We start from the raw sequence: 23,227 nt of genomic DNA, 5'->3' as shown, positions 1-23,227 counted from the left end.
ATCATTATCTTCATTTCAAAATATACGGCGGCAGAGGCAACGTAACGGCAGGTAACGGCTCACGGTGCATTCGGATGGGTCTCGCGCTCTTTCGTTTCGCTGTAAATGTTTCCAGTCACTGCCGGCCGAGACACTCGCTTTCGTTCTATTTGTTTTGACTCGTTGAAATGCTTTCGCGAAACGCATTCAGCAGACTTCGGGAGAACGAAGGGACCGTTGAAGCGTTCACCGGATGAACACTCGTTTCAAGCTCGAGAATATACGAACCGGTGAGTATAAAAACCCACTGCTTCAGCTTTTTACCAATGACCGTGTGGGTGTCACACGGAGGCGACGCACTGCAATATTAAAATTTTCAACGTGTCAAACTCTGTCGATGAGAAAACGTGCGATCCTTGAGGCGTGGCTTCAAGTGGGAGCAAGTTGCTGAGTTTATCGTTCGGTTCACATTGACCAGGCCGCTGCAATAAAGAAAGGCAACTGCGTCACCAACGTCTCGCACGTATCTTCGTAACTAGCCCGCATATCAGTGCAAAAAAGATACGAGTTATATTTTGCCGCAGTCGCGTTTGAGAAGCCAGGTTTAGAGGCCTCATTTCTCCTATTGTCAGTTTAGGTTATTTTTACTGCACATTTAGTGCAACGAAAGCTTCACATAATTGTGAGTGCACATTCACTTTATTGTGATGAAGAAACCGGCACTATAATCAGAAATATTTTTTTTTCTGCCATAGTCTCCTGGTCTGACAAGGAAACAGCTGTGTGCAATGAGCAAGGCACCTGTTACATGACACGCCTGTAAAGAAGCTAGCCCGAGTGAAACAACATGCATTATAAGGTACGTTTACATATATGTATAACAAACCGCTGTTTTTGTTCACTGTGTTTATACGTTTATTTTTCCAAAGGTTTATTTTTCCAATACTTTATTATTCACTGATAATGCTTATCAATATCTGGTGATGTCATTGTTTTTCCAGGATTGCCGGGCAACAACAGGATGACTACCCCCGAATGTCCACCCTGCAAGTGCGGCGAAACAAGTGAACGTCTGCTACAACAGGTCATCTTGAACCTCACGCTTGCAATGCTGTATTTGTGAATGATTTACCAGGCATCTCATGGAGGTGTGCCTACAATCGTCCACAAGTATTAGCTGTCTACTGTGTCATGCAGTCTACACCGCAATAGCGTTGAAATTGAGCACTAGCTCCGTGCATTAGTTACGTTACCTGGCACTGCTGAGCTCAACGACGCAGGTTTTATACCCAGCCACGGTGGTCACATTTCATTGGGGGCGAAATGCAAAGACGCTCGTGTGCTTAGATCTGCGTCTGAAGTTCAGGGAAAGACGGAAGCTTGAAGAGACGAAGAATTTGTTAACAAGAGGTGTCGCTGGAGCAAATGTTTCGACAAGCAGTCTTGTCTTCTGCAAGGCTACAACTGCGTTTGTTTAACTCCAGTCAGTTAGAATCAATCTAGAGTTGCCCACTACTGTATGACTCATAATAATATCATGGTGTGTAAATTATAAATTTAAGGGTAAATATATAGAAGTCTGTCTGGCTGGGCAAGATTATAAGAATAAAAACACTCTCCAGCCACATTTAATCATTAGTCTTCTTAATTTAAAAAAACTAAGAGACCAAACGGGTCTCGAAACGTAGGGTCAGTTTTTTTTAATTATAAATCGCATTACAAAACGAACATCACGGCAGTGAGGGGAATTAATAGTCTTTCCAACATCTAATAATATGTAGGGTTTAACGTCCCAAAATCACTATACGCCGTAGTGGAGGGCTCCGCAAATTTCGACCACCTGGGGTTCTTTGACGTGCACCTAAACCTAAGTACACAGTAAGACAGATAACTGGGCAAGTTGGTATGGATCCATAAATTTAAAATTTTTTAGCGCGCACAAAAGACAAGGACAAGCAAGAGACACACGAGCGCTAACTCTCAACTGTTTATTTTTTCAAAGGAACGATACATATAAATACCCAAAAAACCAGCATAGAGCATGTGCGGCGCAAGTCATGTGACAACTGTCAGAAGGGCTAAACAGAATTTAAAAAAACAAACTCTTTATCTGTTAGAGCCACCGAAGGGTGACTGATGCATTTCTCTGCACACCTATTGATATAAAATGCGTGTTAGTTTGTCTTTATCTGCAAACAAGATATCTGTATCATGAAAAACGGGTTCACAATGGCATGATTTACAATGATCAGACAAGTGTGAAAATGTTTCTTTCCCTAGTGAGTTAGCATGCTCTTTTAGCCGTGTGTTGATACAGCGGCCAGTCTGTCCTATGTACATACTTCCACAGGTTAAAGGTATGCGATATACCACCCCTTTTCGGCATTTTGTTAACTTCGATTCCTCCTTTAAGCCACAGCGGCATTTATTTCCCCCCACTCTGAACTTTTTTGCAACGGCCTGGCACAAATGTTGCGCCTTAATGTCCTTGTCTTTTGTGCACGATAAAAAAAGTTTAAATCTAAGTACACAGGCCTCAAACATTTTCGCCTCCATTGAAAATACAGCTGCCGCGCAACGTAAATGCAACATTTAGTTGTGCCTTATGATACAGTTTACACACTATGCTGAAAACTGTTTTGCCTTAATTAACTGTGTTTAGATCATAGAAGTTTACAAAAAGATACGACAAAGCTTTACAAGGCTGTGCTCAATTACATTAGCCTTTGCACATATGTTCAATAGGCTCCTTCAAATTATTTACAGCTAATAAACAAATTATAAGTGTGACGAGCACTTCTTCCAGCACAGCTTCACCAAGCACGTTTACGTTGTCGTGATGAGTGAGATTGTGTTCAGTGAGTATGGTAGTGTTTTGTTTTTTACATAGCAGAGAAACGTGCCAAATTTGTTTGAACACACCTACTTCTGCTGTTTGATTAAATTAACATGTCACAGTTGTAGCACCTACCACTATGAAGTGAAAGTCTGTAAACTACTGTCACGAAAAAAAACCTAGGAAATCGAAGAGGTAATTTAAAACATACATGAACTTGGACTTATCCACAGCCACACTACAAGATTTTACGTATTGTCACTGGGTCGTCACGTCGACAAAAGCAGCAGTCGGTGTGTCCAAGATGAAACTTTTTGTTCGGCCGAACTTGTGGCCGGGAAACGAAAAGTCAAACTACAACAATACACACTGCACACTGATAGCGGCGAACAGGCGTTGGCCGTCGATAAACTGATCTGTGGCAAGGCGCGTCGGCATTTATACCTGAGGCATCGAACATTCCAGCATTATCACTGGTCGCTGCGTTAGTTCGACAATAAACTGAGCTGTTTGCAATTGCACGTTCCAGCCTAACAGAAGATCCTAAAATAATCTGGAATGTTCCCAGACATTCTGGCACGGTTTGTGCAATGCAGTAACTACACGTGCAATTGGCCAATAACATAAAACATAGAAAGAAAGGAGCGCATGTGACAGTATTTCAAGCCGGAGCTTCTAAAAGTAGCAGGGAGAATACATACTTGTGCTCCCAAGCCCAAATATATTGAAAAAGTAAATAACACAATAACAAGTATGCAATATATATATGACCTTTATTTATCCAGCATTGGCACAGGTTCACATCGTGCCCCACAGTTTGATTTCGTGAGTGTTTGCTTGCAACAGAGTGCTCAAGCTCTATCGACATGTCTATGTGATACAGAGATTGTGCTTGCGGCTGAGCAGTTGTTTAGTGTTCTGTGCGAACACCAACGAAGATGTACACTGCATGCCTAAAGCTTATTTTCTTAGAATTGTGCTTCTAGAATCTGTAAGCACTTGCCTTATATCTCTGTTTCTTTAGCATTCATCTACGCTGCATACTCAGCAGTCCGATTACTACTAGCGCCAAGAAATTCTAGCTGTAGAAACTGTGTAACTGAACTATATCGAGGAACAAAACGAGCCTGAAATATTTTCTTCCACCTATTACCTGAATACGTACTACCTATGGTATGGCTTCACGGCCGAAAAATTCGTGCCTGCCCTGTAGACACGACGCGATATTCCTTATTTGTAACGCATTCAAGGTGACATCGCAGAGCGAGAAAGATGCAGAACTGTACGCATCCGCGATTGTTTACGTAAAAGATTAATCAAAACTACATTGCTCTCACTGCGCCAACTATCGTCGGCGTAGCGCACGTTTCGTTTCCGACTCCACACCATGCACTCAAAGATCAACACAACCTGGCAAGCGCCGCATAGCTAAAGGAAGGATCAGACCCTTGTCCTAAAGCTATGCTGTTAAAACTCGGACGCTGCTACACAACGAGAGCAACGTTCTTTCAGCGATCTCGGTGTTCAGTTATATGCACATATTTGTTAGCTTTCAGACTGATTACACACGTACGGGTTGAAAGCTTTCGACGTGTATGAGTGACTTGTTTTGCTTGGACCTGACTGTATACATTGCTTGTACCAGCTTGGGCACTCACAATAAACGATGCAAACCTTACTTGATTGACGTTGTTTTTGCCAGTCGAGGCCAGTTTGGTCACCTGGCGATAAATATTACACACGCGAGCAGCGATTAGCAACGACAAAGAACAAAATACCATAAAGAGCAAAAAGCGCAGTAGCGCGACCAGGGCGAACCAACCGCAAAAACGCGTTTGTCTAATGATGATGATAGTACTTGCAGCGCCATCTCGCCTCGCTCTATTGCAGTTCAGTACGCCGCCGCTACCCTTATTTCCGTACTACAGTCAAAGGTACAGTTTCCGTTCTCTAAAGTGGTAGATATTCTCTGGTAACACCACTTAGACTTATAGCAACCGCGCCGAGCGAGCGTGCTCGGCGCTCGGAGTCCACGTTCGCATCGTGTTGTGTTTACTGTGCGGTCACGGAGAGTGGCCTGGGAACTCGAGTTACGGCAGCCGGGTCGGCCGGGTGTTGTAAACACAGCCGCCGGGCCGAAGCTACGCCAGTCGCCCCGTCGCTGCTGCCTCGTTCGCCTCGCAGCGCTTTTGCTTAAATATACGAGTTCTTATTGTAGACGTGCCTTTGTCTTTCTTTGCTTGTGAACACGCAATATCATCGCGCAACCAACGCCCTGGACGTCTACAAATTGGTGACCACGGACTATCGAAATTTTTACAATCATTTTCCTGGCTGCGACGACGATGGAAACCACCGGCGACTCCAGACAAGCATCCCCCGACCCTGCAGCGACGCAAGCAGTCTCCGCCGTCTCTTTTCGGCTTCCGCAATTCTGGCCTGCTGATCCGTCTCTCTGGCTGGCGCAAGTAAACAGCCAGTTTGTCACGGCCCGGGTAACGACTCAGATATCAAAATTCCACCACGTGGTGCCTGCGCTTCCACCGGAGATCGCCAGCGAAATCAGAGACCTCATTCTGGCCCCACCGGAGACGAACCCCTATGAGAAGTTGTCGGCCGAGCTCCTGAAACGCACTTCGTCTTCAGAGAGGCAGCGTCTCCAACAGCTGCTTTCTGCTGAAGAACTAGGCGACCGTAAGCCTTCACAGCTTTTGCGCCGTCTTCAGCAGCTTCTTGGTGACAAGGCCACCTCGTTCGATCAGGACCTGTTACGAGAGCTCTTCCTACAGCGCCTGCCTTCGACCGTCCGCATGGTGCTCGCCGCTGCAGCGGACTTGTCGCTGGAAAAGCTCGCGCAGCTTGCCGACTCCGTGATGGAATTCGACTCCCCAACTGTGTCAGTGATCGCGACCACTTCCACAACAAGTGAGGCATCTCGCCCTTCGCCACCAGACCTGCACGCCCTACGCGACGACTTTCGCAGCCAGATCGAACAGCTCTCCGCTCAGATAGCTACCCTGTCTGCGCGCTCTCGATCCTCGTCACGCCGCCGCTCCTCTTCCCGCCGGCGCTCCTCATCACAGTCTCCGCATCCCGGCGAGTGTTGGTATCACCGGACCTTTGGTGCAGCCGCCCGAAAGTGCTCATCTCTCCTGCACTTTCTCGGGAAACGCTCCGACTCACCACTAGAAGCGGCGAGTGGTGGCGGTCCAGCAAGCAGCCGCTTGTTCTTCGTTTTGGACAAGACATCAGGGCTCCGTTTCCTCGTGGACACGGGAGCCGAAGTTAGCGTTGTTCCACCCTCACCCGCATTCCCGAAGAATCGCCGATCTGCACTTACGCTGCAAGCCGCCAACAAGACCACCATCATGACTTACGGTGAGCGCGCTCTCACGCTTAACCTTGGACTCCGTCGCGTTTTTCGTTGGGTTTTCCTCGTAGCGGACGTTTCTTACCCAATTCTCGGAGCGGACTTCCTTCGTCATTTCGACCTGCTCGTGGACATCTCCCGCAAGCGCCTTGTCGATGCTAAGACACACCTAACGGTGCAAGGTATAGCGTCAACAACCGGCATCACCGCAGTTATCAACAAGCCACCTTCGTCAGTGTACGAACAGTTACTCGACGACTTTCCAAGCTTGCTTCGCCCGTCCGATTTTCTGCGCCCTGTCAAGCACGATGTTACCCACCACATTATTACCTCAGGGCCACCTGTCCATGGTCGTTCACGACGCCTCGCACCAGATCGACTCAAGGTTGCCCGAGCTGAATTTGATCATATGCTCGAGCTTGGCATTGTGCGACCTTCATCAAGTCCTTGGGCTTCTCCGCTGCACATGGTGCCCAAGAAGTCCCCAGGTGACTGGCGACCCTGCGGCGACTACCGCGCTTTGAACAACGCCACCGTTCCTGATCGCTACCCACTGCCTAACATCGCGGACTTCACAGCACCACTGCATGGAGCAACCATCTTTTCGAAGATTGACCTGGTCAAGGCGTATCATCAGATACCTGTCGAACCCTCGGACATTCCCAAAACTGCTGTCATAACACCTTTTGGCCTTTTTGAATACCTGAGGATGCCCTTCGGGCTCCGTAACGCCGCTCAAACATTCCAGCGGTTTGTAGACACAGTCACCCGAGGCCTGCCGTTCTGCTTTGCGTACATCGATGATCTCCTCATCTTTAGCCGCAACGCAGACGAACACCTTTCCCATCTTCGACAGCTCTTCGAACGCCTTGCCGAGTACGGCCTCATCGTCAACAAAACCAAGTGTACGTTCGGCGTGCCTGAACTTGACTTTCTCGGACACCACGTTGATTGTCATGGAATCCGGCCACTCCCTTCCAAAGTGCAAGTTGTTCGAGACTTCCCAAAGCCATCTTCTTTGCGTCAACTGCGCGAGTTCCTGGGACTGATCAATTTCTATCGGCGTTTCATTCCCCGCTGTGCTGACCTGATTAGACCCCTTGCTGACCTGCTTCAGGGTAAGAAGAAGAAGTTTACTTCCATTACGTGGTCTGAGAATGCATCAAGCTCCTTTGAAGCAGTTAAGACAGAGCTCGCAGACGCCGCCCTGCTTGTTCACCCAACACCAGACGCTCCACTCTGGCTCATGACGGACGCGTCGGATGTGGCAGTTGGAGCCGCCTTACAACAGTTCGTTGACGGATCGTGGCAGCCTTTGGCATTCTTCTCGCGCAAGTTGTCACCCACAGAAAGCCGCTACAGCACTTTCGGACGTGAACTCCTTGCTGCTTATATGGGTGTGCGCCACTTCAGGCATTTCCTTGAAGCCCGATGTTTTTTCATCGCCACGGATCACAAGCCGTTGACTTTTGCCATCAAGTCTGCAAGCAGCAAATTTTCGCCCCGTGAGAGTCGTCACCTCGCTTACATCGCGGAATTCACAACCGATCTCAGGCATGTGCAGGGATCTGCGAATGCTGCAGCCGATGCGCTTTCTCGCCTGACGGCTTCCGTATCTTGTGCCGCAGCGCCGGCAACTGTCGATTTCAGCGCCCTAGCGTCAGCGCAAGCACAAGACGAAGAAATCGATAAACTTCGCCTATCCCCTGGAACACTCAGGTTTCGTGAAGTAACCCTTCCGTCCTGCACCGTTCCTATCTTGTGCGACATGTCTACCGGCAACCCTCGACCAGTTGTTCCGAGCGATTTCCGTCGGGCTGTTTTTGACTCCTTGCACACCCTTTCCCATCCTGGCATCCGCGCTACTCAACACCTTATCACCCAGCGTTTTGTCTGGCCGGGAATTAACAAAGACGTTCGTGCTTGGACCCGTAGTTGTTTGCAGTGCCAGCAGTCCAAGGTTTATCGCCATACGTGCTCTCCGTACGGCACCTTCACACTGCCTTCAGAACGTTTCGATAAAGTTCATCTGGACATCCTCGGACCATGGCCTCCATCGGATGGAAACGCCTACCTGCTGACATGCATTGACCGTTTTACTCGGTGGCCAGAGGCGTTTCCCATTCCCGACATAAGAAGCGAAACAATCGCTAAAGCTTTTGTATCGGGTTGGGTGTCACGCTTTGGCGTTCCCTCTACAATCACCACCGATCGCGGTCGACAGTTCGAGTCTGCTCTTTTCAAGAAGCTCATGGTTATGCTGGGAAGTTCGCGGATTCGCACAACAGCATACCACCCCATCGCTAACGGCATGGTCGAGCGTTTTCACCGGACCCTGAAAGCATCCTTGAAGGCGCAACCCGACACGGTCAACTGGACAGTTTCACTGCCACTTGTTTTGCTTAGTCTTAGGACGACGTTAAAGCAAGACATCAAGTGTACACCTGCCGAACTGACCTATGGTTCACAGCTCCGCCTTCCTGGAGAATTTTTTGATGCTTCAACTACCTCGCCTTGCCCTGATCCAACCGAGTATGTGGTGCAGCTGCGCTCCGCTATGCGCAGTCTTTCTGCCCCACAACCTCGCGTAAAACACAGTGTTCCTACCTACATCTCTCCTGACTTGGAAACGGCGACACACGTGTTTGTGCGCCGCGACGCAGTCCGAAAGCCTTTGCAGCGCCCTTACGATGGACCTTACCGCGTCATCAAGCGCCATGAGAAGCTCTACACGCTTGATTTGAACGGTCGTCATGATACCGTGTCTATCGACCGCCTTAAAGCAGCCATCGTCGAGGACCCACTGCCCCGTGGTATTCCAGATTGCGCCACACCTTCCGCCTCCGTTCCCACCACTTCATCGCACTCTTCACCTCCTCCCACCACTGCGACGAGGGAGCGTCGCTCTGTATCGTTCAGGCTCCCCCCTTTCAGCGGGCTCCTTCACTAGCGGGGGGCCTATATAGCAGCCGCGCCGAGCGAGCGTGCTCGGCGCTCGGAGTCCACGTTCGCATCGTGTTGTGTTTACTGTGCGGTCACGGAGAGTGGCCTGGGAACTCGAGTTACGGCAGCCGGGTCGGCCGGGTGTTGTAAACACAGCCGCCGGGCCGAAGCTACGCCAGTCGCCCCGTCGCTGCTGCCTCGTTCGCCTCGCAGCGCTTTTACTTAAATATACGAGTTCCTATTGTAGACGTGCCTTTGTCTTTCTTTGCTTGTGAACACGCAATATCATCGCGCAACCAACGCCCTGGACGTCTACAGACTTGACGGATTCGAAAAATTTTTGCGGCATATGACTCGTGAAGAGTCATACGTCAATAATGAGACTATTCCAATATAATTAAGAAAGGTGTTGCAGGGCCCCTTTAAAGTCAATTTTTCTATGGCGCACCTACCGACATCGACACTAGCTTGACGTCAGGCTACAGTACAAATTCTGGTGACTTCACGCAGCAGTCTGGCTTGTTGTGATGGCGTTAGGTACCGAAACTTCCAAGATGGCCGCTTGTACGTCATCAAAACTTCCAAAACGGCCGCTTGTGCGAGGAAACGTCACTATATATTGTGCGAGCACGTGACGAGAAGCTCATACCGCGTTGTGACGTCAGGGTACAGTAGGAACCGAAACTATCTGTTATAAACATACTGTAATTACTTTTTCAGGGCGCACTCGCGCTTAACACTACCTTTTCTAGGCTCTTGAGCGCTTGACCTTTCATTTGACGCATAAAAACGACAACTGAAAATATTCATGTCAGTACCCCTTTAAGCCAATTGCAAACCACTGCCAGGATACGGCACGCTATTGTTGTTACCTCGGTGACTTTTTGTTCGGCCCACTCGAAAGTAGATTTGTGTGTGTGTGTGTGTGTGTGTGTGTGTGTGTGCGTGCGTGTGTGTGTGTGTGCGTGCGTGCGTGTGTGTGTGTGTGTGTGCGTGTGTGTGTGTGTGCGTGTGCGTGTGTGCGTGCGTGTGTGTGTGTGTGTGTGTGTGTGTGTGTGTGTGTGTGTGTGTTCGGGCGGTTCTGCTGCGCGTCCAAGTTGGGGAGCCGACTTACCGTAGCCGAGGCGCCTGCGCGTGGTTCCGCAGAGTCCTCGAACGGCGCGAATCATCGTCGAGAATCTGGTGTTTCACGTGCATGGGGTAGACGAGCCAATCACAACACTAGAGGTCGCGTAAACCCAGGCAGCACACAAGCTCGGGCCGATATTGGTTTTACGGCGGCTGTGCGCGGCCCCACATCGGGCCAGCATTGCCAGCCTGGCGCCGACATCGGCGGAGCCGGTGACTTCTGCCGGCAAAATTGGCCCGATTTTGCCGCCTTTCAGCCGATGTTGGTCTTTCACCGGCAACATTGGGCCGAGTTATCCGGCCTTCTGCCGTCTTCCCGCCGATATCGGCTTAGCCGATTTCTTTCAGCGGCAACATTGGGCCGAGTTTGCCGGCGTTTTGATGTTCTTCCGCCGATATCGGCTTAGCCTATGGCTTTAACCGGCAACATTGGGCCGTGTTAGCCGCCGTTTTGCCGTACTTTCGCCGATATCGGCTTAGCCGATGGCTTTCACCGGCAACATTGGGCCGAGCATGCCGTCATTCTGCCGTGCTTCAGCTGACATCGGCGGAGCCGATGGGTTATCGACGATGTTGGAACTTTCTTGTCTCCCTTCAGACAGTTATACATGCCCTGTTGAGAACGTCCTCCTGCGTCGCGGCGCTCCAAAAGTCCTCGTCACCGACAGAGGTACGGCTTTTACGGCAGAGCTAACGCAAACCATCTTCAAAATAGAGCCACACAAGTCACCGACCGACATCACCCGAAGGCGAATGGCCTCACCGAGCGGCTAAATGAAGCCCTCGCCGACATGCTGGCAATGTACTGCACGTACGTCGAACACATGACATGGGACGCCATAATATCTTCCGCACATAACCTGAAGTTAACACGGTAGTGTAAGAAATGGCGCACATATGACGCCGTTCAATCTAGTTGACGGAAGCCCCTCAACGATGCTGGACGCTGTGTTGCCGGCCGTCAGTGACGAGAATAACCTCGACGTTGCGCTCTACCTTCAGCCCGTCGAAGAAACACGGCATCTCGCCCGCCTAGGATACAATCGTAATGCAATAGAGCATTAGGCGCTTGAATATTTGTAGCTTAAGCTGTAGAATACCGCTACATGGATTGCTGTACTAGCACAAATAACAAAGTTCAAATATTGTACCGTGCTAATGCCGCACGTACGACTCGGGGCGCGAAGTATCGCCGACTGAACAGCTTGCATTCTCTTATTAGTTTCTGCTATGACAATGACTAACAACTATCACTAGCACAGTTACTTTTCTACCAAAAAAGATGGTCTTTAGAAGAAAAACTGACTGAAAATAGATGGCCACTTCGTTGACCAGTTGTTCAACGCTATCAAAAATGTTGAAACGTTATAACACATACCATTAACTTCATGGGCCAAATTCGAAGTACTTCTGTTTTGTAAATGTTTTTGCCACTGGTCGGCCGACTTCACTGATGTATCCAGCATCAAAATTCACCCAAACATTCCCGCACGAATGCTTTTAGCGGAAGAAGTTTTATGTGAATACTAATTCTGTGCATAAATCGAGCCTGTCATCATATTTATAGCGCTATATCCTTTCAGCCGCTGAATGTCTGGCGCGAGCGCTCATATACTACACGGACAGTTTCCGATCTCTGTGTTTACACGTATTTACTCACGTGCGTGTCTGGGTCAAGCGTAACAAGCGCATTTGCTTCAGTGATGTCACATAATTTTACTTTATGAAATTAGTAAAAAGCTCAGCAAGGCGTGTTGCTGAGCTAGTTGGTTCATTAATTGAGAAAAATAGGTATGGTGCAAAAAAGACCGGGCGAAGTGAAGACACGTTTTTTGGCGTTTGAATGCTTACAAATCAACTAGCCCGCTGACCATCTTTAACGAACTGACAAACAAGTGTTTGCCACGTGTTTGTCAGTTCGCATTTGCACTTCGTTGCCGTCCATTTTGTGACATACATATCTTTTTCAAGTAAAAATCTCGCTCAACGATTGCTTCCCACGTGCTTTCAGAAACAGTCGTATAAAATTATTATGGCACGTGAAATACGATGAGAAATGCGGCTCCAACGTGGTGTACGCAAAGTTTTCATGTAGCGACATGTGGCAACAAGTGATGCATTGAAAATTCGACGAACGCCTTTCTCAAACGGCATGCCCATAGACATGCTGGGGGGATCGCACACCATTGTGTGCCATGCTTTCAAGAAGGGAGAATTCGCATTTTTTTTTTCGTCTCCTTCAACCTCTACCCCCACCCCTGCCTCCCTTCCCCTCGTTCAGCGTCATTGTCGCGAAACTCGCTTGACCAGGCAGGGTAGGGTAGCCGTCCAGACGGAGGGACAATCGTAGCTGCGGGAGCAGGTTTTTTTCACTCCGACCAGCAGAATTCTTCAAGAAGTGCGGTGTGTGGACATGTGTGGTGGAAAGTCAAAATCGTGCACGAGACGGATACGCGGCAGGATTCCGGCATTGTTTTCGGCAGAGATCACCGCAGCGAGAAACCAGTGGCCCCCTGCGTCCATGTTGAACTCGCTCACCTCATGTAAGGCCACCACGCGTTTACTACTGTTACGTGTCATCAGATTTTTGTTCTCTTCTTCTCGCGTATTCTCTATTGACCATCGTGTTTTGTGTATTCTGATATGGTGCGCTTGCATTTTTTATTCGCTCGTGTTTTAGCGATCCAACGGGCACACGTGAGTGGTTTTTATGCACGATTCCTCTCTGTTACAATCTTACCTTTAGATTAGGAATGCGTGCGTGTCTATCTTGTTTAGATGTAGAGTTCATGGGATCTTGTGGTACCACTCGCAATGTTTCTCGCGTCGTGTGCAGCAGTTTATCCATCTTTTTGGCCCTAAAGTTATCACAGAAAAATTGCAATTCCCGCTTAAAGGATAACGCTAATTTAATTGCCAGTCATGTGTTGCGAATGCCTACCGTTCCTTGGTGAACTTAATAAACGTGGGGGGGGGGTGCTCCTTTGCTCGTAATTAGCTCACGCGTGTACACAATCTTCTAGTCTAGTTCTCGCTTTTTCGGCAAGCCGCCTAACATTATCTTTCTTTTCTTCGGGTCCGTGTTTAATCCTACTTTAATGCTGCCTTCGTTTACATCTCCAGAATTTTTTTCGTGATTCGGCACCGTCGTTACTGAAAAGCGCGATATCATCCGCAAAACGCAAGTAGCTAAGGTATTCTTCGTTAATCCTTATTCCTATTTTTGTCCGTTTAGTTCTTTCAATATTTATAGTGAATGTGCCGCGCATAACGTTGAAGAGATTGTAACTCTTCGCATAGGCGTGCGCACAGTGGGGCAGGGGGGCGGCCGGCCCACGTAGTCACCTAAGAAGAGGTGGGCGCAAGGTCTGCCAAACACATTGACTTAATAGGGAGGGGGGGGGGCGATGAACCTTCGCCCCCCCACCCCCTCTGAAGGGGAACCCTGCTCACGCCTATGATTTTGCGCCTGATCCCATTCTCGATTAGGATTGTCCTGCTTTTTTTGAGGAATACGGTGGCTGTGGGGTTGTTTTAGATGTTGGCTACGGTATCTATAGATGTTTAGATATTCCTTTATGGCATAATTATTCCGGAACTGCTGGCGTGTGTTGATATCTGTGAATAAATTTGTGTTTATCACCTTGCAAATGTGTTGCTCCTTAATTTCTCAGACAGTTGGTGCAGCAGGCCTTTCATCAATTTAGTTTTGTTAGAGACACTATTGACTTTCGTTCTCGGCCTTGCACGGTTCGACAGAATTGTGGGTCTTAATCGCACACTAAGACATCAGTGGAGCAGTCGTTCTAATTAGGAAGCATTTTTCGAATATGGCACCAATGGTAGTTGATGAATTCCGTTGGGCCGCGAATAGTCTATTTTAGCGCTGCTGACTTACAGTACAGTAACCACAGTAATACCGAACTGCCGTGGTCGGCACGCAGCCATTTTACTTTATAACACGTGTATCAGCCTGCCTGATCAAGTTACTTTACGCATCGAGCAACTACCGCCGGTGTCTCCATATAAACTAGCTATGTGCCGACCACGACGGTACAGTACTACTGTACTTAACGCACGGTAAGCCACCACTGCTAAAACATAATAACGGGTGTAAACGGTCACGCCGGCGGCTACCCGACGTCGGCGGGGCCGACGCCGCGCCAGCATCGGCTAGCATACATAGGCCCAATGACGGCTTGCCATCATCGGCTGAATAACGGCAGCCCCGTCTCGGACCGACGCTGGCTAGCCCACGTCGGCCCGAAGCCGGCAAGCCCGCATCGGCCCAAAGGCGGCTAGCCGACGTCGGGCCGATGCGGGTGAAAGTAGCGCGAGCGTGATTTGCCGACGTGGGGCCAATATTGCTGCCGTCATTGGCCGACGTTGGGCCGAGATCGGTCCAATGGCGGCGTGCTGCCTGGGAAGTGAGTGAAGCACCAACGTGCTAACCACCGAAATCCCGCACGGTGGCCTCCCAATGCGTACGAATGGTCTTCGGTCCCAATGTAACGGTGGCGAAGTTACATTTTGGTTCTATCTCTTGGGAGTGAACGCCTTCCGCCTGCAGCATATATACGCTTCCGACGTTTTATTGGTTTTATATCCCCGCGTTTGCGGACTGCGAAACTTCGGCTCAATTCCTGGGAATGTTTTCCTCGTCACGTGGTATTGAGCGGCTGGCTCGATCCTCTCTTTAGTATCTCGTGCATGCCCCGCCGGCAGCTATCGGCAAATGTCTTTTTACACGGTTGCACGGATGGTGGGGAAGAGGACCGAAACGCAGTGGACGCTCGTGCCGCAGTGGCGCCTGTCTGGTGCCTTCGATGGTTGCTGTGCTGCCATCTGTGAAGCACTGTGAGAAATATGTGTCGACTCTTGCACAGGGAAGTGCTTTAGATCGAAAATTACTATAGATACATCGCGCGCGCGCATGTGTGTGTCTGTGTGCGTGTGTGTGTAAGGATACACATTAATAAGTATACACTTAGTGGTTGAAGTGCGCCCTAGGGGCCGGATTTCGCTATCGCGTTCAACACTTAAAGGCGAAGCTTAAGGGTCCCCCAATTTTTTACTATACATATTAGCTACTAAGACCATGGGCGTCCTTTAGAGGGACTGGCAAATGCCCAAAACATGAAGTGAGATGACTCCACTGATGGAAAGTTTGTCCGTCGCATCGACTCAAACCAACCCTGTTTTTTTTTTCGTGAGAGGTGGATTTATATTTTTATTTCTTAATTTAAAGTCGCGAAAAACGACCTGTGGTGCCTCTGGCTGCAAGAACATGAACGATCCGATGTACCCGGCCTCGTGACCGTTGACTGCTCTACGCGGTCGACGATATTTTTGTTAGTATTCAAATATTGTTTGTTTCTTTATATTAAAAGGTATTACTCCACAAAAATGTACATATAGGCCTGCGTTAGTAATATGCATTAAAGTGGCGCTGCCTTTGCGTGACGTAATGGTCCCATGCTCGTCAGAGCGTCTTGAGCAACTTTTCAGCGTGCTCAAGCAGCCGTGCACGCAGTTTTCATGTCGCTAAGATTCTGGGGCGACAAAGCTTTGCTACCGACACTTTGTCTTAGAAATGACGCGCGCTGCTACTCGGGGCGGCCCCGCATATCCGTAGTGATGTTTGATGAGTTGGCTTGGCTCTTGCATCGAGAGAGTAACGACGCTGGGACAAGGCATCATGATACGCGCGCAGACAACCTTGGACGCATGCGCACAAAACGCAGTACAAGAAATTGGGGGGCCCTTAAGCTTCGCCTTTAAGACAAAAATTTGAAGGCACAAAGGACAACAACAAGGCCGCCAAGGTGCCTGAGAAAAACAACAAGGCCGCCTGTGACATCCAGCATGTAAAACCGCATTGCCCATGTGTAGTCGGGGTGGTTTATGAAATATCCCTCAGCTGTGGTAGGACGTACATCTGCCAGACTGGTCGATGTCTAAATAACCGAATAATGGAACATGAAGCCTCCCTTAACAATGTATCTGGATTGCACTTACCTTCGCACTGCAAATGCTGCGTATGCGCGCGCCGGTTTTTCAAAACCAGGGGGCTTGGAAAAAGTCGAAACCAGATGGCCAGAGATTTGTTGGAGGCTTCTTGCATAAATAAGAAGGGTGCCCAATGTATTAGTGTGCCACCTTTGAATTTATATTGCAACTAATTCCACTTTTTAGACAAGTCTTGATAACTAAAGGTAGGTTGTCATTCTGTTACGGTGATTCTCAATGTGACTCGCGCATGCGCCTGAAGTTAACTGGGATGCAATGTGATTGCTAATCAATGAGTTGTTAGTTGGCAATAGTCCCGTCTTTTCTTGTCCTGTTCCTTTGTGCCATCAAATTTTTGTCAGACCATGCACCAACTAGCCCAAGAACGCGTCTTAGTCGCCTCTAAAGGGACCGACAACTGCCCAGAACATGAAATGAGATGACTCCACTGATAGAAACATTGTCCGTCGCCTTGACTTAAACCAACCCTGTTTTTTTTTTTTCGTGAGAGATGGATTTATATTTTTATTTCTTAACTCCTGCGAAAGCGGAAAACGATAGCTTTCAGAAATCGCGAGAAGGGCTGGCGGCATCGCTATTAATTCTCAGCGTTGCTGGAGGAAAGCTGCATCCGTATTTAATGTCTTTCATACAGAAAAATATTGCTTGTGAAATAACTACGTGCTTTTGGGAATAACTACCGCAGCTACAAAGACTGTGAAGGGTGAACTTTCTGTTGCGCCGTAAAAAATGGGTCGAGAAAAATCAGTTGTCAGTCCCTTTAATGCCGCGTTCACACTTGGCCTCGATGGGGGCGAAAGCGGCAAAACTCACCGGAAATTCACTCGCTTCGCCGCCTAAGCGGCCGGAAAACCACGCCGCGAGGCGGACGCGAAAAAATCGGTCCGAGACCGATTTTTCCGCCACGCGAAAGCGGATCGCCTTTCCGCTTCACGGGAAGCCGTACTTTGGCTACGCTAGCTCAAATCACGTGACGTAAACAACAGACCGCAAATTCAACATGGCGGCCAAGGCGTCGGCGGTGGCTCACATCGGCGCATTTGCAAACTACCCGTCCAGCACGACAAGACTCACAGCCTCGACAAGGACGCGTTCCTCGAGAACCTGGTTTGGATTACGATTGACAAGAACACTGGAAGTAGAAAAAGGTGTAGCAGTAGCGAGTCGGCGTGCCCCAACGTGTCTCGCTTCTTGCAAAGCCGGGTGAATCCGCCGCCGCAGCCACTGCTGCCGTGTCCGCTTATGTAGTTTCTGCTGGTGTATCTCCCGAAACGGCGGTTTGAAAAGGTGAAAGCTATTTATTTTCCGTGTTTTGCATGCTCAATTTGAATTCGGTACGAAATTAAATGCTCAGGAAACGGGGAAAAGAGAATGAATTCTCGAAGTGGCGAAGGCGGCGGCGGCGGCGGCGGCGGCGGCGACAGCATGCTGGAGAGGCAGAACAAATGTGAACATTTCCGACGCGCGCGAAAACGGTTTTCCGGCCGCTCTGGCGCTTTCGCTTTCTCTTCGCTTCTCAAGTGTGAATGCGCCTTAACCCTTTCGGCCCTGGCGGTGTCAATTGACACCATGATACAACATTTCCCCTAGCACCTCGGAAATGAAACCAAAACTCGCCATTCTTGAGGGAATACTTCTTCAGCGATCCCCACTGCATTTGACACCAAAATGGTGACATGCTTGCGGAGCTGGGAGCCGTAGTGAAGAAGAAGCTTGACCGAAGTCATGGGTGACGCCGTGGCGGGTCAGCTGAGACGGCTAAGCACAATTTTCGGGTCGACGTACCGAAGCTGTTTCAATGAGTATCACTTTGAAAAATGAGACGTGGTTCACATTTTGTGTACTCTAGTGAATAGCGGGAAAAAAAGATGCCATTTTTCTCATTTCACAACCGCTGAGCCCTGATGACCTAATTTGATGTCATGTCTGTAAATCCATTAATAATTGCACCACTGGCTCAATTTTTCGTTTGTGGTCTTCTGAGGACATAACTATTAGGAATACAAACACAAAAAATGTCCCCGACCAAAATAAAAAATCCAGGGCTGAAAGGGTTAAGAGTTGAACGCGATAGCGAAATCCAGCCCCTAGTGCGCACTTCAACCACTAAGTGCATACTTATTAATGTGTGTTCTCACACACGCACGCGCGCGCGATGTATTTATAGTAATGGTACAGGTTGTCGATCTAAATCACTTCTTGTGCTAGAACGGCGAAACCATATTCGCAACTCAAATAAACATGAGAGGGCGCTGCGGAGTCTGGCACGGCCTGGCCACACTGTGCAGCATGGCGGATTCACGGAAGTCCCCGCATCCACTGTCTCTGACACAAATATTAACTTTTTTGTAATGTGACTGCAGTTCGCGATGTTTTGTAGAAGGGGAGCGGGTTGTCGATGCTGAACATCTCATTTTAGTAGGAACCAGTGGTCTTGCAAGCGCGAGTGGCGTGCTGGAAGTGGTCGCGTTGTGTGTGCAAACATCTGGCGTGACGGCGGACCCACACGAGATCCTCGTTCGGATCGCCGGTGTTTTCCGGGTGCCCCCCATCACTGAATCGAAGTGTTCGTGCACAGCTGGACTGTCCGCGAAGTGCAAGCACATTTCGGCTGTCTTGATCCACTGCTACAGGTAGGTGACCCGTGACTAGTTACATCGACGTGCATGGTAACGCAGAGCAAGCTGACTGCTTCATTGCTTTTGAAGCAAGGCTGGTAACGTAACTGACCCTTCTCCTATTCCGAACTCGTTTTTTTTTCCTTGCCTCTAACGCAGTTCGCGCTTCATCATTCATCGTGTCCGACGCACAAAGAGCTGCTGCATACGAGCAGTTTGGGATAGCAATAAGGCCTATGAAAGGAGTCTGTTGCATTACACCGACAAAACTCACATTTTATTTTAAACATAGTCAGAAGAACAACAATACTATATGGGGATACCATTCCACACTAAGCGTGTAGCTAGGCACTCGGACGCGAGCTCAATTTACTTCATCATGCGGCCTAGTTCAGCATGCTTTGTGAGGCTGCGGCAAAGCATCACCTCTAGTTTCGCGTTTCAAAAATTCTGTTTTCCATTTTATGCTGAAGGTAAACTCATGGTGACTGCTGCTTCGCCTAGCCGCAGTTAATGCTGTAGATTACTCTCTGCTGATGTTGTAGAAAGAAACAACGAAAAGAAATCGCTGGACCCCTTTACAATAAAAAACCTTCGGACATCAAGTGCACATTTAAACGGTTGTGCATGACGTTATCGTAATTAACTGCCTCTCTCGAAACTATGCATTATTTGATGCACTGATCTCAGACTAGGCAGCAGTTAATTTTTACAATTTTTTTCTTCTTTGTTGTGTAGTGCATATCATTTTCATTCCAACTGCCCATTATTGGCAAAAACGAGTCGCCTACATGGACAAGGTTGCCACAATTTAGGGGCTTACACTGACATGCAATACATGATCATTGCTACATTTCAAAGCATTCTTTCTAAGGGCATCTTACTAGACAGGGACTTTGGGCACTACAAACCACTAGTACATAAAGCTGCCTGTTCAGTGCTGGTTGAGAACATTATATTGATGAATTTTGCAACTACAACTTGTGTATCTCAGCTATGTTTTGTTACTAAAAATGGATCCTGGGCACTAGATAGTACACACCGCAGGTACATAAAGCTTTCTGTTCACTTCTGGCTTAGAATATTATGCTGATGAGTTTTCCAATTGCGACTTGCGTATCTCATTTATGCTTTGTAACACGAAACCGCTTCCAGATCAAGCCGTGGGTCCCTGCCTGCACTGAGCTGCACAGATGTGGCTTGTGCATGGAGCCAGAAAAAGAAACTGGTGCAAAACATGAATGCACCAGTACCGATCCGGACGTATTGTCATGTGAAGCTGCTTGTCCCTCCCCTACAAGTCCTTGCAATCGATGCCACACAGCTGTTGCAGGTCCTCCAGCACAGTGGCCCAAATTCTGCCATTGCAGTGTTCAAGTAAGCGTGTACCAGTATTGAACTTGTGGAATCACCTGTTTTCAATTTAATGATAGACAGGCACTGAAGCCAGTGTTTCTCACATGTAAAATGAAACTAAAATATCAGACACACTTTACTGCTAAATTTTTTGTACCTATTGTGCTCGTACATGTCTGCTGATTTATGGAATCCAAAGAGGTTGAAGGTATGAAAGACTAAAGCAGCCATGTCATCCTACGAGCAGTTAAACTAATGTAGTGGCTCTAGTACCTTGCTGCAGTGCATGAGTTGAAAGTTTTGATTTTGGATGTTGCAGCCGCATTTTAGTGTAGGTGAAAACTGAAAAAGGAGTGTTACTTAGGCTCATGACAAGATACCATAGGTGTCCAAAAATGACTTTGGAGCTGCGAACTACAGTGTGTTGTGTGGCCTGGGTGTTGGATCGGATGCTGAAACAGTGCATTATTCAAACCACCTGCACACAGCACTCAAACATCTACCTGGCGCACAGTGGCGACTATCATTAGAAAAGTGCCATTAACCAACTTATTCAATAATGGCGACTGTAGCACTTGGTCATTGAAACAAGGAAAATAAAAGACACTGATGAAAACTTTTTGTTTGCAATATCATAGCTGTTTCCAAGTGACCACTTTTACCTTGCACTTGCTGCTCAGTGAAAATGTGCCAGCGAAAGTGTGGTGAGCGAATGCAGCGTTCACACAAAACTCCGACAAGTTGTTGTGTATACCACGCGCAGTTTTTTGTAGGTTTTACTTCCTCAATAACACCACTGAACTTCAGTCGCCACTTGGAAACGAATATTTTGCTGTGTTCATGTTCTCAGAAGTTCCTATGTGTTGCTGTATTAAGCTACTTAAGGATTGACTGTTCCAGGATTGCCATCTTTTGGGCTTGTTGGTATACTGAATTAGAAACCATCTTCAGCGCTAGCAGACAAGGACGAAGGAGAGACGACACCACAATGCGCTAACTTCAACACTTTTATTTCCAGGCAACAGCAATCTATTTATCCATGCACAGTGCGCCACCTCATTCTACACTCTAGCCAACCAGAAAGGCCCTCTCCTTATCCAAAAGATCAACTGACGGTGCGCTCACACACATGTCGCTATTGCGAGAGATAGCTTGGGCTTCAATAATCTCCCGCACGTCTTTATCTTTGTGCTTCGCCAGAACAGTGCATGAAGCATACAATGGTGCGCAACCGCACTCCAAACAATGCACAGACAAATGACTGTAATTATTCTTGTTAGTAACGAGCATAGGTTAAACGTTACTAACAAGAATAATTACGGTCATTTGTCTGTGCATTGTTTGGAGTGCGGTTGCGCACCATTGTATGCTTCATGCACTGTTCTGGCGAAGCACAAAGATAAAGACGTGCGGGAGATTATTGAAGCCCAAGCTATCTCTCGCAATAGCGACACGTGTGTGAGCGCACCGTCAATTGATCTTTTGGATAGGGAGAGGGCCTTTCTAGTTGGCTAGAGTGTAGAATGAGGTGGCGCACTGTGCATGGATAAATAGATTGGTGTTTCCTGGAAAGAAAAGTGTTGAAGTTAGCGCATTGTGGTGTCGTCTCTCCTTCGTCCTTGTCTGCTAGCGCTGAAGTTTCTGACTGTTCCAAACAGCCTTAAATGAATGAAGAAATGCGCCATCTGTGCCAATTCAGGATGCATTTGTAGCACGGTAATGGCTTCCTCCTAGGTCACACAGTTGCTACAGGAGCTGTTATGGTAGCAGGTTGACGATAAAGATTAGGTTGCTGAGTGTTGTGTTTTATTCATTGCCCCTATCATGTTCTTTATTGCTATGCAGAAAGCGCAGGCGAGAGCCTGACTGCTCAGCCGCGGAGCCTTGTACCAAGAACGGTGAGTCTCGCAGTTGTCATGTGTTACTGTGCAATGACAGTTTTACACTTGATTCTTCCCGACTTCTGCAATGGCCGCACTGGAGAGGCACGTGGGTGTTCCTTTGCCTGAGTGCCACTCCAGTGTGGCCATGCCTGTGCACTTGAGTATGCTGTTGATACTCCATTATTTATAAAGAAACCATTATTAAATTAGAAATAAATAACGTGTTTGCACCTTAACTAAAGGTAGTGCGTTTTGCAGCTTCCAGATATATGCCTTCAGAAAAAATTGCATATAATTTGGAAGATCCCTGTGTTAGATCATTAGGTCAATCAGAAATAGTTTCCAGAATATTGAATACCTTATCATAAGTAGTATTACATGAAACACATTTGTGCATGCTATGAATGCGTACAAAGTTTTAGAAAGCTGTGCATGTAGGTGTTGCTATTTTCTGTGTATTTTGTCTAAGCACTGCTTTGAGGTCGGGTTAGTTGCTAATCCATCTCCAACCGCTCCTGCGCTGTTTCTTGAGATAAGCACTGCTGCTCTAAGATTTTAAATGAGCTGCATCTCTTTGCTTGTCTTGGTGCATGCTTGAACATCATATTTGAGGTTTACGTGTGGTAAACAGTGTTAAAGAAACTACTGGAGGGACTGATGTGTCGGGGCAAACTATATAGGGCCCATGCTTGGAACAGTTGCTTTGACACACTTGAATGATTATGCAGTGCGCCTCTTCTGAACTTGAATAGAGAACTTTAGATTATTCGTGAACATAAAACATTTGTAAAACTGGGGCCGAATTCACAAAACTTCTCTTTCTGAAGTGTGTTTTCCCATTGGTTAGCAGGCTGCATTAATGATATGTCCCGCATCGTGATTGGCTGAAATAATCTCTTACGAACATTTTTAGCGTAAGATGTTTTCGTGGATACGGGCCCTGATCTTTACATAGACTGCTGTTATTAATAGCTTGTTTGTCACGACCAGTATGAACCGTGGCTCATGCTGGTGATATTCATTACAGAGAATCCCAGAAATTCCTTTCCTAGAACAGCACGGCACCTCAATGTGAAGTGGGGCC

At 47.9% G+C, this 23,227-nt stretch overlaps 1 protein-coding gene across 1 annotated transcript; it reads left to right on the top strand.

Annotated features, from left to right (window-relative positions):
* The first annotated feature begins 5,625 nt into the window (after positions 1-5,625).
* On the top strand, positions 5,626-23,218 carry LOC119383946 (uncharacterized). Its single transcript, XM_049413303.1, has 4 exons — positions 5,626-6,193; positions 6,257-6,367; positions 22,106-22,158; positions 23,171-23,218. Exons 1-4 carry the CDS (start codon positions 5,626-5,628, stop codon positions 23,216-23,218), a joined length of 780 nt encoding a protein of 259 aa, XP_049269260.1.
* The last annotated feature ends 9 nt before the right edge of the window (positions 23,219-23,227 follow it).

This window comes from Rhipicephalus sanguineus, chromosome 1, assembly GCF_013339695.2.
Source record: "Rhipicephalus sanguineus isolate Rsan-2018 chromosome 1, BIME_Rsan_1.4, whole genome shotgun sequence".
Classification (NCBI taxonomy): domain Eukaryota; kingdom Metazoa; phylum Arthropoda; class Arachnida; order Ixodida; family Ixodidae; genus Rhipicephalus; species Rhipicephalus sanguineus.
The sequence above is the reverse complement of the archived record's forward strand: the minus strand, read 5'-3'. Positions and strand labels throughout refer to the sequence as shown.

Excerpts from the sequence above, each read along its gene's own strand:
- LOC119383946 (XM_049413303.1), top strand. The coding sequence starts at position 5,626 with ATGGTGCTCGCCGCTGCAGCGGACTTGTCGCTGGAAAAGCTCGCGCAG. Across the intron at positions 6,194-6,256 it reads GACCACCATCATGACTTACG|CGGACGTTTCTTACCCAATT; the intron begins GTGAGCGCGCTC and ends TTTTCCTCGTAG. Across the intron at positions 22,159-23,170 it reads GGAGCCTTGTACCAAGAACG|AGAATCCCAGAAATTCCTTT; the intron begins GTGAGTCTCGCA and ends TATTCATTACAG.